Below are 16156 nucleotides of genomic sequence, written 5' to 3'. Positions count from 1 at the left end.
TTGAAAAATCTGTGATCTTAATTGGTGTACAGAAGAATGCTATTGGGATTATTCTAGAAAGTTGTGAAAGTTTTGAAACAATTTGCCTCTTCATTGGGAAAGATACCTATTTAAATGATGCTTACAGTTTATGTAGTAGACATATTTTGGATTTTGTAAAAGGATAAGAGAACTCTTGAGTTTACATTTCATCGCTGATTATTTCTAGTGTCTGTTTTGTCTTATTTTTGAATGTACTCTGGATTTGTGTCATTGAAAAAATGGAAATGCTCCTTTTAGATTTGTCATTGACATTTCTTTTCTCAGTACTCCTTTGATAGTAATCTAGGATCCTTGTGAACTGGAAGACATCATTGTTCATGCAACGTATTATTACTGTACAGTTGGAATGTTATTGTGATAATCGATTTTCTTTTTATCCTTTCAGGGTTTGAAAGTATTCTTGAAGGGCTTTTTGGACCTGCATTGTTAAAAGATCTCAGTTTATTTAAAGGTATTCAAAATATTTTTGGTATTTCAAATTCTTTCTGGTAACACATGATATGTTGGTGGCTTAAGGTTTATTCATGGTTTCATGTGTGTTAAAACTTTATGTAAGCATCTTTTTGTGTTTAGTTGATACTGTTAATTTGTATGTATCATACAAACTAGTGAGCCGTTAAAAATTAACTGAAGAATTCATTTTAAGAGTCAAGAATTTTAAAACATAGAAACTGTCTACTGCTTAGTAAGATTTTTGTCAAACAGTATTTTTAAAATTATTTTTCATTTACTTTCTGGAAAGTTCTATTTTAAAATTATTAATTTATTACTATTTTTTTGCAGAGTGTGACTCTGAAAGCATTTCTGATTGGACTTTCGATGAAAATTGTCTGTTCTGTTGCTTGAGAAGAGATAAAGTAAAGGTAATAAGAAGCTTGTAAAACTTTGTCTAGTATGATAAATAAAGGTTTTATTTTCAAAAATTTTGTTACTTTTTGGAGGATTGTAGTAAAATATATATATATATATTTATGAAACAGTTTGATAGTATGGGTTTTGAAACTTGAATGGTTTCTAGCATGTTGATTATTCTGTTGAGATATATGTATTCCAACATATATCACCTTATTTATATAGTTCAGAAGACAGATACCTAGGTCTCAAACTGTTGTTTCTTTGAAAATATGAACTATGTGGTAATTCAAGTAAGAAGAGTTATTTGTAGTGCAGAAAGAGCAGTGACATAGATCTGGATCTAGCAGTTATTAATTACTGTGGATTTATGGAATATACAGTGGTTTATATTTTAATATCTGGTATGAATGCTCCTTTGAACCTTTGAATTTTTGTTTTTTCACTGTTTTGTATTAAACATAAACAGAATTTTTGTTTAGAAATATTTCAGTTCTTAAAAACATTTATTAATAATGGTATGCTGTTTGATGTTTCTTTTCCTGATACTTTTTTTATCCCCTGCTTTAAAGCCTTGGAAACATTTTGATTCCTTTTTCTCTCCTAAACACTAACTTCAGATCACCAGATCCTGGCAGTTCTTCTCTCATAAGGAATTCCATTCTTTTTCATTTCCACGGTTATCACCATAGTTCATAACGTTAGCATTTTTTCTGGACTACTATAATAACATGATTGTTCTTCTTGGTTTTCTTCAGTCTGTTAAATACTGCTATAAGATTAAACTCTCTCCTACCTTCACCCCTCAAATAGCAGAGAACTGTTAAACTGTGCTCAGTCTGCGCTGACTTTCTCATTATCTTCTGGATTCACTAGCCAAAAACTCAGTACCCTAATACCTTCCAAAATTCTGTCCACTGCATCTGTTAACGATGCCCCATTAATCTTCTGTGCAATTGCCTTTCAACTAGAATGGTCTGATTCGTCTTGGACTACACATTGTATACCTTTTCTCTTAATTCTCTTGCTTTTACCTTTTTCTTAAGACCATTGCTTCCTTATAAATGTTACATTTCTGTTCCCTTTGCTGGTGGAACCTTTCACACTGTTGAAGTACATTTTATCTATATCAATTATTTGTCAATTAATTTTTGTCTTTTCTTCCTCTTCTGTCTGAATTTTGTGTTCCTGACTTTATTAACCACTGAAGACTGGACCATGCCCTCTGCTTTATATCTCTTCATGTAGCCACTATGCCAGTATTTATCATTGTGGAGCAAGTTAAAAAGTAACAAGTTACATGAAAGCCAGCATTTAGTCAATTTAAGAGCTTCTTAAAGTTCTTTTTTGGCATCCTCTTGTTTTCTCCATGAAAATGTTGCTGTGACTATCTGGGATGGTTTTCATTGATTTAATGAGGAAGGTGTTTCTGAGGTTTAATGACTTTGAAAAGAGGGATCAGAAAGTAAAGTAACAATGTGTTGAGCAAAATTACCCATGAGGTTGAAGTTCATAATTGTAAAGTGTGTGTGTGAGTGTGCCTGCATGTTGTAGCCTTTTTTTTTTGGTAGATCTATTTTAGTTATTTGAAAGGCAGAGTTAGAGAGACACAGTGAAAGAGGGATTTCCCATACACTAACTGGTTCACTCCCCCAAGTGGCTGCAACAGCCAGAGCTGGACCAGCCTGAACCCCGAAGCATGGAACTCCACCTGGGCCTCCCAGGTGGATGGCAGCAGCCAACCATTCAGGCTATCATCCCCGTCTTCCCAGGCGCATTAACAGGGAGCTGGAAAGGAAACAGTAGTTGAGACCCAAACCATTGCTCATGAGGGATGCTGGCATTGCAGGCAGTGGCTTAACCTGCTATACCACAGTGCTGGCCCTATGGCTCTTATTTTTTTAAGTTTTTTAAAAATTTATTTATTTGTTTGAAAGGCAGTTACAGAGAGAAAGAGACAGTGGTCTAGAAAGAGAGAGATCTACCATCTGCTGGTTCACTTCCCAAATGACTGCAACATCTGGGGCTGGGCTAGGTCGAAGTCAGGAGCCAGGAACTTCATATAGGCCTCCACATAGGTGCAGGGGCCTAAGCACTTGGGCCATCTTCTGCTGCTTTCCTAAGTACATTATTAGCAGGTAGCTGGGGCAGAAGTGGAGCAGTCGGGACTTGAACTCTGTTGCCCATGTGGGATTCTGACATGGCAAGCGGCAGCTAAGCCACAATGATGACGTCTCCCTGTGGCTCTTTATTGGGCACATCTTTTAATAGGAGTTTTGATAGAACAGAAGAAAGAGTGATTATTTAGTCTTTTTTCATGATTAGGATTGGAAAGAAATTCATTCTCTGACTGATAATATAATAAATTAATGTATTGTCATTGAGTTATCTTCTGTATGAGGATAAAATATTGATACGAATATTTTTAGAAAAATACAGTAGTAAGAAGTCATAAAACAGTGTTAAATTTAAACAGTTTTTAAAAATTTTTTTTTACTTGACAGAGTTATAGACAGAGAGACAGATAGACAGAAAGGTCTTCCTTCTGTTGGTTCACTCTCCAAATGGGCGCAGCGACTTTGGCTGGCGCTGCGCCAATCCAAAGCCAGGAGCCAAGTACCTCTTCCTGGTCTCCCATGCAGGTGCAGGGCCCAAGCACTCAGGCCATCCTCCACTGCCCTCCCGGGTCATAGCAGAGAGCTGGACTGGAAGAGGAGCAACTGGGACAGAATCCAGCACCCCAACCGGGACTAGAACCCGGAGTGCCGGCGCCGCAGGCAGAGGATTAGCCTAGTGAGCCGCGGCACCTGCGTAAACAGTTTTTTTAAACAGTTGTTTTTACTGTTTGTAGTTCTGCAGTTTTGAGTTGATTTTCTAACTAAAAAGGATATTTTCATCTGGCAGTTCAGCTTGTTCTGGGAAAGATGTTTTTCTCCATTAAATGCTATACTACCTGTCTTTGGCATTGATTTTCAGAGATAAACCTTTCATCTATAATGAAAAATAGGAAAGGAGACACCCTAGATAATGTGAATTGTCAGGTGTATATTTTTTGTTGTGTTATATTAAAAGTGGCAATCCTTTCTATAGGCACCTGGAACATTTGGTCTGAGAGAGACAAGAATTTGGAAATAGAAGTTATTCACTGGTTGAGGCTTGCATTTTGAGACTGGTTTAAGAGTCTCCCCCAAAGGGGCCAGTGCCGTGGCGTAGCGGTTAAAGCCGGCGCCTGCAGTGTCAACATCCCCTATGGGTGCCAGTTCAAGTCCTGGCTGCTCCACTTCCAGTCCAGCTCTCTGCTGTGGCCTGGGAAAGCTGAAGATGGCTGAAGTCCTTGGGCCCCTGCACCTGCATGGGAGACCCAGAAGAAGCTCCTGGTTTCTGGCTTTGGATTGGAGCTGCCCTGACCATTGCAGTCATCTGGGGAGTGAACCAGCGGATGGAAGACCTCTTCCTTCCTCCCCCCTCCCCTCCCCTCCCCTCCCCTCCCCTCCCCTCCCCTCCCCCCTCTAACTTTGCCTTTCAAATTAAATAAATAAATTTTTAAAAATTCTCCCCAAAAGGAAATATATGGAGAATATGATAATAACCAGTAGGTGGCAGCATAGAGCATAATATTGGAATTGAGTTTGAGGTTGGGCTGTGGAAAAGCTGTTAGAAATAGTGCTCTGGGAAAGAGCTGGAAGTTACACTTTTTTTTTTCTTTTTTTAAGATTTAAAGTATTTATTAGAGTCAAAAGCCTCCAGCCAGAGCAGCATGGAGGGAGGTTTCCAAGAGAGAAATAAATCCAAAGGGACTGTTGTTTATTATTATTATTAATTGTATTTTCAGTGAATACTAAAGCTGTTAAAATAAAAATATGTAGGTAAAATTATGAAGTGACCTCGCCTCTGTCGGAAAACGAACAGGGATTCATCTAGATCAGTAGTTCCCTCTCATCCTTGGGGGATATGTTCTAAGGACCTTTTCACTTAAAAGAAGTGCTTTATGGATTCTCTTTGGCATATGCCAATGGCCTGCATCAAAACTGGCACTTTTGGACCATTATTAAGTACAATAAAGGGTTACTTGAACCCGAACTTGACTCTATTATGATAGTCAATCTGATAACAGAGGCTACTCAGTAACCAAGAGATAGGTGGTGTAATACAGCTTGGATGCACTCGACTAAAGGATGAGTCATCCCAGGCAGGATGGTCCAAGATACCATCGTGCAACTCAGAATAACACACAGCTTAAAACTTAGGACACTGCTCACTAGTGTCAATGTCAGTGCTTCTAGGCTCCCTCAGTTGTCTAAGCTAGGAAATATGTATGCCTACTAAATTACACATCTGTATCCACTAAAAACCACATTATAGGACTTATGACTGCATCAGGCTGATAGTATGGAAGAGCTGATCTGAACTAGAGAGAGGGTACTGGAGAGATGAGAAGGATAAGAAATCACTTGTAGGATTTAATATTTTTTAAAAGTAGACTAGTTTCAAGCTATGAATCTGTTCTTGTACGTAACTGAAATAAGGGAAAATAGCTCTTCTAGACTACCAATAGCAAGAATGTTTTGTTAACTAAGGATGATGAGAGGTCAGATTGTTTTACCAAAATAAAAAATTAGCTTATGCTCTTGAGTTTATTATAAGACTTTAGTAGTTTAAATATTTGACTGATATCTTAGAAGAATATTTTGAGGAAGTTAGAAGTTGAGTTGTAATTTTTAAAGAATACATACTTCTAGAGAGGCACCCCCTGGGTGGAGCAGAGCATTTCTTTGTGGAAGTAGTGAGTGATCCGGCTGGAACTAGATTATAGATATCCTTCAGTGCCCAGCTAAGTCAGAAGTCATGTAACTAGATCCTTTTCATGTTTCTCTTTACTCCGTAATATTGTGTTTGCACTGAATATTTCATAACTTCTTCTGATTCATGAATATGTAACATTATGCTTTTTAAAAAAAATTTATTTGAAAGGCAAGAAAAGGAGGTCATGCTCTCCATTTCTCTGGTTCACACACACCTCAAATGCCTGCTGTGGCCCTTTGCCGCAGCTGAAGTTGGGAGCTGGGAGCTCAGTCACGTGAGCCGTCCCTGCTGCTTCCCAGAGTGTGCAGCAGCAGGAAGCTGGAGTCAGGAGCAGAGCTCGATGCTGAACCTCAGTGCTCTGATAGAGAGCGCCTGTATCTTAATCATGTCTTAACCACTGGACCAAATGCTCGCTATGTAACATTGTAATTTTTATTTTTTAAGTTAAATCTTTTAAATTTTAAAAATTTATTTATTTTTATTTATTTGAAAAACAGAGACAGATATTTTCCATTTCCGGGCCCAATCCACAAATGCCTACAACAGCCACCTTTTACTGTTGTGAATAATGCCATCGTGAACATAGGTATACAGAATCTCCTTGAGACCCTGCTTCCAGGGTGTGTACCTAGACATGATACATGGTAATTATATTTCTAAGTTTTTGAGGAAGTGCCAAATTCATCCACAATGACCATACCATTTTATATTCTTACTGACAGTAGAAAAGGTTTTGACGTTCTCCACATTCTTGTCCATGTTTGTTATTTTCTATGTGTTTTGAGTTTTTGTTTCTTCTTTTTTGGTAGGCATCCTACTGGGTGTGAGTTGGTATTTGCATTTTTCTAGTGGAAAGTGGTGTTGAATATTAATACCTTAACAGATGTGATTTGCACATATTCGCTCCCATTTTGTAAGTTACCTTTTCATTCTGTTGTTTTAAGTTTTTAGTTTTAGATTTAGTTTTTAAATTTTAATGTAGTTCAATTAGCATATTTTTACTTTCATTGTTTATTCTTTTAGTGTCATATTCAAAATAATCACCAAATCTAATGTCATGAAGCTTTTCCCCAAGTTTTCTTCTGAGAAGTTTATAGTTTTATTTTTTGCATTTAGGTCTTTGGTTGCTTTTGAGTTAGTTTTTATATATGAAATGTAAGGTAAGTGGCCTGTGTTTACCTGTGAATATACTTCCTAGCGGCACACCGGGTTCTAGTCCCGGTCGGGGTGCCGGATTCTGTCCCGGTTGCCCCTCTTCCAGGCCAGCTCTCTGCTGTGGCCAGGGAGTGCCGTGGAGGATGGCCCAAGTGCTTGGGCCCTGCACCCCATGGGAGACCAGGATAAGTACCTGGCTCCTGCCATCGGGTCAGCGTGGTGCGCCGGCCGCAGCACGCCAGCCGCGGTGGCCATTGGAGGGTGAACCAATGGCAAAGGAAGACCTTTCTCTCTCTCTGTCTCTCTCTCTCACTGTCCACTCTGCCTGTCAAAAAAAAAAAAAAAAAAAAAAAATCTTTTCCCTCATTGGATTGTATTGAAAAATCATCTGACTCCTGGCTCCTAGCTTTGGCCTGGCCCAGCCCCAGCTGTGTGGCCACTGGGAAGTGAATCAGTGGATGGAAGATCTCTCTCTCTAACTCTGCTTTTCAAATAAATAAATAAATCTTATTTTTTTTTTAATGTAAAAAGCACAATGATTGAAGAGGTTTTTTAAAAAAAGAAAATTGAGGGTCGTACAAACATTGAATTTTCAGCAAATAGGAAACCCTTGCAGGATAGATGTGGCACAGGAGCACCCACATCTCTGCTGGTTTGAGTCCTGGCTACTCCACTACTTGATGGCTCAAGGCTTTGGGCCTCTGCTACCCACATATGAGACCTGTATTGCATTCCAGGCTCCTGGCTTCAGCTTGGTTCAGCTGGGAGCTTTTGGGGAGGGAACTAGCGAATGGAAGATCTCTCTCTCTCACTGGCTGTCACTTTGCCTTTCAAGTAAATGAAAATAAATAAACAAAACACACACATACACACACACACACACAGAGATATACACATACAAAGAAACTCTTGCTATTGACAGTATGGATAGCTTGCATTTGTCTTCTAATATTAGATAGCTGTACCTATATAAGGGAGTAAAACTGTTAACTGCAAATACTGATTATAGATACTGACAAATTAACAAATGTAAAGGTAATAGCAGTCATTTCCAATGTACCCTTTAGATTGGTTTTGTATGATCAATAATAGCAATTAGATAAGCCAATAAAAATCATTCTTGGTAGGTATGTCGTACATTTTGAAAAGCAAAGCAAACTTTCAGTGTGTGTTCAGACTTCATTGTTTTCCTGTTCATTAACTTGATAACTTGACAAAACTGAAAATAGTATCAGCATATAGCAAAAATTGCATTAAGCATAATTAACGCTTTGTTTATGGAGAAAGCAGTAATTTAAGTGAAGTAAGGTTTCTTTTTAGATAATTGACCTTAAAGCATGTGAGCATTCAAAATGGTAGAGCCATTTCCCCTAAAACTTGCTGGCATTTACAGTAATAAGATGCAGGAAAATGGCATTTAAGTTACTGAGTTGCATCACATCAGCTCCTTTTAGCTCGTTGCTTGAAAAGTCAGTAAGCCATTAGGTAGTGGACATGGCTGTGGCTGTAAGTCCATGACCTGTTCTAGAGGTCTGAGAAGGCTCTTCTAACATAATTATAAAACTTGCCTATGTACACAGGCTTTAATGGTATGCATTCAAAACAATATTATCCAAATTTAGACAATCCAAGCACAAAGTGGCCTTTTAAACAGGAGGGACTTTAAACTGTTTCCCCTTCAGTCTTGTGTCATACGTTTGAAAACTATTTCATCTTGCTCCCTTCCCAAGTGAAATTTAGCATTTGGTCTTCTGTTTCCTTTCCTGAGATCTCACTTCTTAAAGAGCAAGTACGCAACTGTGTAAGTGTCCTCCAGTCATCCCACCCAGAACATCTGAACTCATAAGGGGACAAGTGTTAGTTACAAAAGAAACTTTAAGACATATTAATCTTTATTGCTTAAAATTTAACTTTACTGACTGTTGATTGCCCTAAGGACTAACTTCTACACTGACATAAATCTGTTACTTTATTTATTCAGTGTTGTATATCTCAAAGACCAAGGGACATACTTTATTATAGGTCTTCTGTCAGGGGTCAGCAAATTATGGCTTCTCACTAAATCTTCCCCACAGCCTGTTTATGTAATACCGTCAAGCTAAAGAATTGTATAAAAAGGACAGTTTGCCACAGCAACTGTGTATGGCCTGAAGAAACCAAAATATTTACTATTTGGCCCTTCACAGAAAATTTGTTACTGTTTTTATCATCTTTACCACGTCCTCGAAATATTAACAGAAGCCTAAAGGTTGTTAACTTCCATATCCTATGTATTTCTTTGCTCTTTATCTTCAAATTGTAGATCAGCAACCTGTAACAAAAATATGAATTAGTGATAGGGCAGCTGGGATTATGAATTAGAGGGTGGCGGGCACTAAAGGGATCTGGCTTATGGCATGAAAGTAGGACTTTGCATTTATCCATCCTAATTTTCTTTCTTAAATTTTGTTTTGGAATAATTTCACACTTGCAAAAAAGTTGCAAGAATACTAAAAATTTCTAAATCCTGCACCTAGATTCACTAATTGTTCACATTTTGCCACATTTACCTTACTATTCATTCTTGTTCTTTTTCATGGTTACTATGAACAGTGCACATATTTTCTTGAGCCTTGTAAGAAGTTACAGACACTGTATCACTCATACTTCTTTACTGATATTTCAGTATTTCTCTATTTCTTTTTTTTTTTAAAGTTTTTAATTTTTTTTCATTTCTTTATGGTGAAAATATTTTTTTAAACTTTTATTTAGTAAATGTAAATTTCCAAAGCACAGCTTATGGATTACAATGGCTTTTTCCCCCCCATAACTTCCCTCCCACCCGCACCCCTCCCATCTCCCGATCCCTCTCCCATTCCATTCACATCTAGATTCATTTTCAATTCTCTTTATATACAGAAGATCAATTTAGTATATATTAAGTAAAGATTTCATCTGTTTGCACCCACACAGAACATAAAGAGTAAAATACTGTTTGAGTACTAGTTATAGCATTAATTCACACATTGAACAACACATTAAGGACAGAGATCCTACACGAGGAGTAAGTACACAGTGACTCCTGTTGTTGACTTAACAATTTGACATGAGAGTATTTTAGGCATGGAAAGCCAAGACACTCTGGCCAAAAAAAAAAAAAAAAAGAGGACCTAAATAAAAGATCTCTGCCAGTGAGTGAATCCCAGTAGAAAGAACGGGCCATCAAAGAAGGAGGTACCGTCCTCTGATGGGAGGAGAGAACTTCCACTTTGACTATGACCTTGTCTAAATAAGATCGAAGTTGGCATACTCAGAAGGCTTCCATAGCCTTTGCAACTCATGACTAGAGCCTAGGGAGATTACTGACGCCATAAACAAGAGTGTCAAATTGTTAAGTCAGTTTGTTTTTTTTTGTTTGTTTGTTTCTTTTTTGTTGTTTGTTTGTTTGTGTTTTTTTTTGACAGGCAGAGTGGACAGTGAGAGAGAGAGAGAGAGAGAGAAAGGTCTTCCTTTGCCGTTGGTTCACCCTCCAATGGCCGCCGCGGCCGGCGCGCTGCAGCCGGCGCACCGCGCTGATCCGATGGCAGGAGCCAGGAGCCAGGTGCTTTTCCTGGTCTCCCATGGGGTGCAGGGCCCAAGCACCTGGGCCATCCTCCACTGCACTCCCTGGCCACAGCAGAGAGCTGGCCTGGAAGAGGGGCAACCGGGACAGAATCCGGCGCCCCGACCAGGACTAGAACCCGGTGTGCCGGCGCCGCTAGGCGGAGGATTAGCCTAGTGAGCCGCTGCGCCAGCCTGTTAAGTCAGTTTTATTTTTATTTATTTGAGAGTTACTTACAGAGGGAAGGAAGTCTTCCATCTGCTGTTTCACTTCCCAAATGACCACAACAGCTGGAGCTGAGCCTATCTGAAGCTAGAAGCCAGGTGCTTCTTCCTGGTCTTCCATGCAGGTGCAGGGGCTCAAGGACTTGGGCCATCTTCTGCTGCTTTCCCTGGTGCATTAGCAGGGAGCTGGATCAAAAGTGGAGCAGCCAGGACTTGAACTGTGCCCATATTGGATGCCAGCACTGCAGGCCGGGGCTCTAACCCACTGCACCACAGCACCAGCCCCTCTGTTTCTTTTTCCTTTTTTTTTTTTTTTTTTTTTTTTTTTGACAGGCAGAGTGGAGAGTGAGAGAGAGAGACAGAGAGAAAGGTCTTCCTTTGCCGTTGGTTCACCCTCCAATGGCCGCCGCGGCCGGCGCGCTGCGGCCGGCGCACTGCGCTGATCCGATGGCAGGAGCCAGGAGCCAGGTGCTTTTCCTGGTCTCCCATGGGGTGCAGGGCCCAAGCACCTGGGCCATCCTCCACTGCACTCCCTGGCCACAGCAGAGAGCTGGCCTGGAAGAGGGGCAACCGGGACAGAATCCGGCGCCCCAACCGGGACTAGAACCTGGTGTGCTGGCGCCGCTAGGCGGAGGATTAGCCTAGTGAGCCGCGGCGCTGGCCTTTTTTTTAAATTTATTTATTTGATAGGTAGAGTTACAGACAGACAAAGAGAAAGGTCTTCCTTCCATTGGTTCACTCCTCAAATGGCCACTACGGCCGGCGCTGTGCTGCACCGCAGCAATCCAAAGCCAGAAGCCAGGTGCTTCTTCCTGGTCTTCCATGCAGGTGCAGGGGCTCAAGGACTTGGGCCATCTTCTGCTGCTTTCCCAGGCCAAAGCAGAGAGCTGGATCGGAAGTGGAGAAGCCAGGTCTCCAGCCGGCGCCCATATGGGATGCTGGTTCTTCAGGCCAAGGCGTTAACCCACTGGGCCACAGCGCTGGCCCCCAGCACACATATTATTTATTTTTACCAGCAATAGCAGTTAGAAAATGAAAAATCCTTCTCATAATGACAGTAAAAATATAAAGTAATAAGTACATGGGAAGAGCCGGCAGTCTGGCATAGCAGCTAAAAGCTGTCACCCACAATCTTGGTATCCAGTATGGGCAACAGTTCGTGTCCTGGCTGTTCCAGCTCCCTAGTAATGGCGTGGGAAAAGCAGCAGAAGATGCCCCAAGTACTTAGGCCCATACCACCCACATGGGAGACCCAGAATAAACTCCTCGTGCCTGCCTTTGGCCTGGCCCATTCCTGTCCCGCAGTCTTTCCAGGGAGTTGAACCAGCGGAAGGAAAATTTCTCTCTCTCTCTGTCCCTCCCTCTCTCTATGTAAATCTGACTTTCAAATAAATACATCTTTCTTTTTTTTTTAAGTTAAGTGTAATAGTCACCATCTATCAATCACATTTTTAAAAAAGTATATAGGAACTATATGAATATTTTAATAGAAACCCATTAAAAATTCCTTAGATAAATATAAAGCTGCTCCTAAAAGAAAAGACTGAATATTTTAAGGACGTTACTTCTTCCTGAATTACTTTCTAGATATTATTCTGATCAAAAGCTCATTGTCTGCTTTGGAGAGCTGGTGAGGGTGGGAGAGGAGCAAGAATCACCAAATGACTTTAAATATAGAAAGAATAAAACTTGAATGGCCAGGACACTTTGAAAAATACAAGTAACAAGTGGGGATTTGCATTTCCAAATACTAAAAAACATACCATAGATACATGATAGTCCTCAGGATAGGTGTTATGGTCCAACAGTTAAGCCACCACTTGGGATACCTACATCCCATATTGGGGTGCCTGGGTTCCAGTCCCCGAGCCTCTATTTCCAGTCTGGCTTCCTACTAAAGTGTATCATGGGTGGCAGCAGGTGATGGTTCAAGTACTTGTGTTCTTGCTATCTAACTAGGAGAATCAGATGGTGTTCTGAGCTCCTGGCTTTAATCTGCCCGAGTCCTGGCTATTGTAGGTATTTGGGAAGTGGAACTAGCAGATGGAAGATATCTCTTTCTGCCTTTTAAATAAAAAGAAACTTTAAAAATCTTTAATTTAAGGCTTTACAATAAGACAGTAGACTTCATAATCTTTAAATCAATACTGTTGGTTGGATTCTTTATACTGTTACTGTATTATGGAAATAAAGCCAGAATTCCATTAAGTGAACATTATAGGCCTGTGAAACATTTTCAGGAAAGCCTTTGGGTTAGTTGTATTATCACTGTTAACAAAGGAGCAAAAACAATATATAAACTTTTCTACTGTCACCCATCGCTTCATTTTTTTTCCAGTTGTTTGTTAAGAAAAGAGCTTTTTAAAAAATGGCTACTACCTGTTTCAGAGCTGTAGAACTGAAAGCTCTGAGGGGTCTGGCGCCATGGCTCACTTGGTTAATCCTCTGCCTGCGGCGCCGGCATCCCATATGGGCGCCAGTTCTAGTCCCGGTTGCGCCTCTTCCAGTCAAGCTCTCTGCTGTGGCCCAGGAGGGCAGTGGAGGATGGCCCAAGTCCTTGGGCCTCTGCACCCGCACAAGAGACCAGGAAGAAGCACCTGGCTCCTGGCTTCGGATCGGCATAGTGGCCATTTGGAGAGTGAACCAATGGAAGAAGACCTTTCTCTCTCTCTCTCTCTCTCTCTGTCTCTCTCTCTCTCTCTCTGTCTATAACTCTACCTGTCAAATAAATAAAGATACCAGTAGCAACAAGCTTAGAGAACTAGAAAAATAAATGGCTAAAAAGAGCCTTCCTAGGGTTTGAGCAACCCTGAAACACTGGCAACACCTTGCCCAACTTCCCCTGACCCCCAGTCCCCTCCCCTGAGCCCCATTTCCCGAAGGGCCCGACTTTCGTTTGATCTGACTGTGGAGTAATTTATATTCTAGAATGTGACAAAAAAGCAATATAGAACAGCTGACTAACAATTGGTGAAGGCTAAACAGCTGGGTGTATGATGCCATTCCTGGCAGATTAGCCAGAAACTAAAAGGGGGAGCAGAGAAACAGACTTCATTGAACTGGGGATAAGGAGGACCATGTTCTAATTTCTAAAAGGACCAGTTCACCAGAAGACATGATTGTGTATGCACTTAACAACAGAACCACTACATGGATGAATGGAATTGAAGCAAATAGCCAATTTAACAGTTGCAGACTGGTTGATACCCCATTTCCAATAATGAATCTGATATGATATAACCACGCAGCTGGTTAATCTTATGTGGGCTGGAATTCTTGGAGACCTGTATAATGTAATGTTTATCTCTTTAACTTATGGCTTGAAACACCCACCTTCCCAGGACATACCTGTGTCCTCTGGGACCAAGGTGCATGCTAAGAACCCACCTCATTGGTTTATAATACAAATGAGTAGGAGAACAATTTTTTTGCTAAGGGCCATTTGAGTATTTATAACATTATTCACAGACCATTCAAAATTAGCCTGTTGGGGTTAGCATTGTGGCGCAGCAAGTTGTCACTACCTGCAATGCTTGCATTTCATGTGAATGTTGATTCAAATCCTGACTGCTCACCTACAACTCCCTGCTAATGCACCTGGGGAAGCAGTAGAAGATGGCACAAGTACTTGGGCCCCTGCTACCCATGTGGGAGACCTGGATGAAGCTCCTGGCTTTGACCTGGCCAAGCCCTGGCTATTGTGGCCATTTGGGGGAGTGAACCAGCAAATAGAAGACCTCTCTCCCTTACCTTTTCTCTGCCTTCCAAATAAATAATCTTTTTTTGGAAAAATTAGCCTGTTGTAGTTTTAACAAATTTTGAGCCACTCCTGCAGTTGCAGGGCAGGGCCACACCAGATGATGTTGAGGGCCTTATAAGTCCTGTCAACTGGACATTACCTATGCCTGATTTATATTATTAAGGTACCACCCCCTACCTCATGAAAAGAGGCCGAAAATGCAGGAGGGGTCTCTCCATCATGGAACATGCTTGAAGGTACGGCTCTTTTCTCTCTCTTTATGGGTAGCCCTCTGGCCTACTCACGGTGGATCTGTCTCCATGTAGGACTGCCTGCAGTCAGGCATGAGTGTATGCTTATTCCCTTGCTGTTAAATAAATCCTTGTTCTCACTTTAGATGCCTCCACTCTTTTTGTTGTTGTTTAAGGTTTATTTATTTACTTGAAAGGCAGAGTTAGAAGGAGAGACATAGAGATCTTCCATCTGTTGGTTCAATCCCCAAATGGCCACAATGGCTGGGGATTGGCCAGGCCAAAACCAGGGGCCAGAAGCTTCTTCAGGTCTCCCATGTGAATGCAGGGGCCCAAGCACTTGAGCCATCCTCTGTTGCTTTCCTTGGCATGTAACAGGGAGCTGGATAGGACAAGAAGCATCTGGGACTGGAACTGGTGCTGATACGGGATGCCAGCATCACAGGTGATGGCTTAGCCCACTGTGTCACCGTGCCAGCCCCAGATGCCTCAGCTTTGAATTCTTAACTCTGTAGGGGCAAGGATCTGGAATAAAAATTAAGGTACTCAGGCCCAAATCAGATCAAAGCAGAAAGTTAGCAGAGATGTGGAAGACTTGAACACGTGAATTAGACCCAACAGATTCTAACCAACAAAAGTAAAATATTCTTTCTTCTCAAGTATACATAAAATATTCGCTGGAATAGGCCACATGCAAGGCCATAAAACAATAAATTTTAGAGGATTGTAGTCATACAAAGTGTGGGTTTTCAACCACAGTGGAATGAAATTAGAAGTAACATGAACTATAAGGAATTCATAAATAATGTGGAAATTACACAACATACTTTTAAATTACCAGTGTATGAAAGAAGAAATCATTAGGGAAATCAGAAAATAGCTTGAGGTTATTTAAAACCAAAAACATTGCTAAAACTTAGAACTAACCATAATTAGAAGGCAGTCTATGGGGCCAGCACCATGGCACAGTACGTTAATCCCCTGCCTATGGCGCTGGCATCCCATATGGGTGCCAGTTCTACTCCCGGATGCTCCTCTTCTGATCCAGCTCTCTGCTATGGCCTGTGAAAGCAGTAGAAGATGGCCCAAGTCCTTGGGTCCCTGCACCCGCGTGGGAGATCAGGAAGAAGCTCCTGGCTCCTGGCTTCGGATCGGCGCAGCTCTGGCCATTTGGGGAGTGAACCAGCGGAGGGAAGACCTTTCTCTCTGTCTCTTCCTCTCACTGTCTGTAACTCTACCTCTCCAATAAATAAAATCTTCAAAAAAAAGTAAAAAAAAAAAAAAAAAAAAAAAAAAAGGGCAGTCCAGGGGCTGGTGCTGTGGCTTTAACAGCAGGTTAAAGCCCCAGTCTGCAGCACCAGCATGCCATATGGACTTCAGTTTGAGTCCTGGCTGATCCGCTTCTGATCCAGCTCCCTGTTAATGCACCTGGGAAAGCAGTGGAAGATGGCCCAAGTGCTTGGGCCCCTGCACCCACATGGGAAACGTGGAAGAAGCTCCTGGCTCCAGA

At 41.1% G+C, this 16156-nt stretch overlaps 1 protein-coding gene across 28 annotated transcripts in view; it reads left to right on the top strand.

Moving 5' to 3' along the window:
• Positions 1-16156, top strand: part of LCOR (ligand dependent nuclear receptor corepressor) — a 129211-nt gene that overhangs the window by 48901 nt on the left and 64154 nt on the right. For 26 of the 28 annotated variants that reach the window (XM_051823446.2, XM_051823443.2, XM_070057459.1 and 23 more), the window contains 2 exons: positions 428-493; positions 826-905. In XM_051823446.2, coding sequence (XP_051679406.2) covers positions 428-493; positions 826-905 — 146 coding nt within the window. Of the gene's footprint in view, positions 1-427; positions 494-825; positions 906-6506; positions 6611-16156 lie in introns of all 28 variants that reach the window. The other 2 variants (XM_051823451.2, XM_070057468.1) reach the window with 1 other exon arrangement.

This window comes from Oryctolagus cuniculus, chromosome 15 (genome assembly GCF_964237555.1).
Source record: "Oryctolagus cuniculus chromosome 15, mOryCun1.1, whole genome shotgun sequence".
Taxonomy (NCBI): Eukaryota; Metazoa; Chordata; class Mammalia; order Lagomorpha; family Leporidae; genus Oryctolagus; species Oryctolagus cuniculus.
Note: the sequence above shows the minus strand (reverse complement) of the source record. Positions and strands in the feature narration are given on the sequence as shown.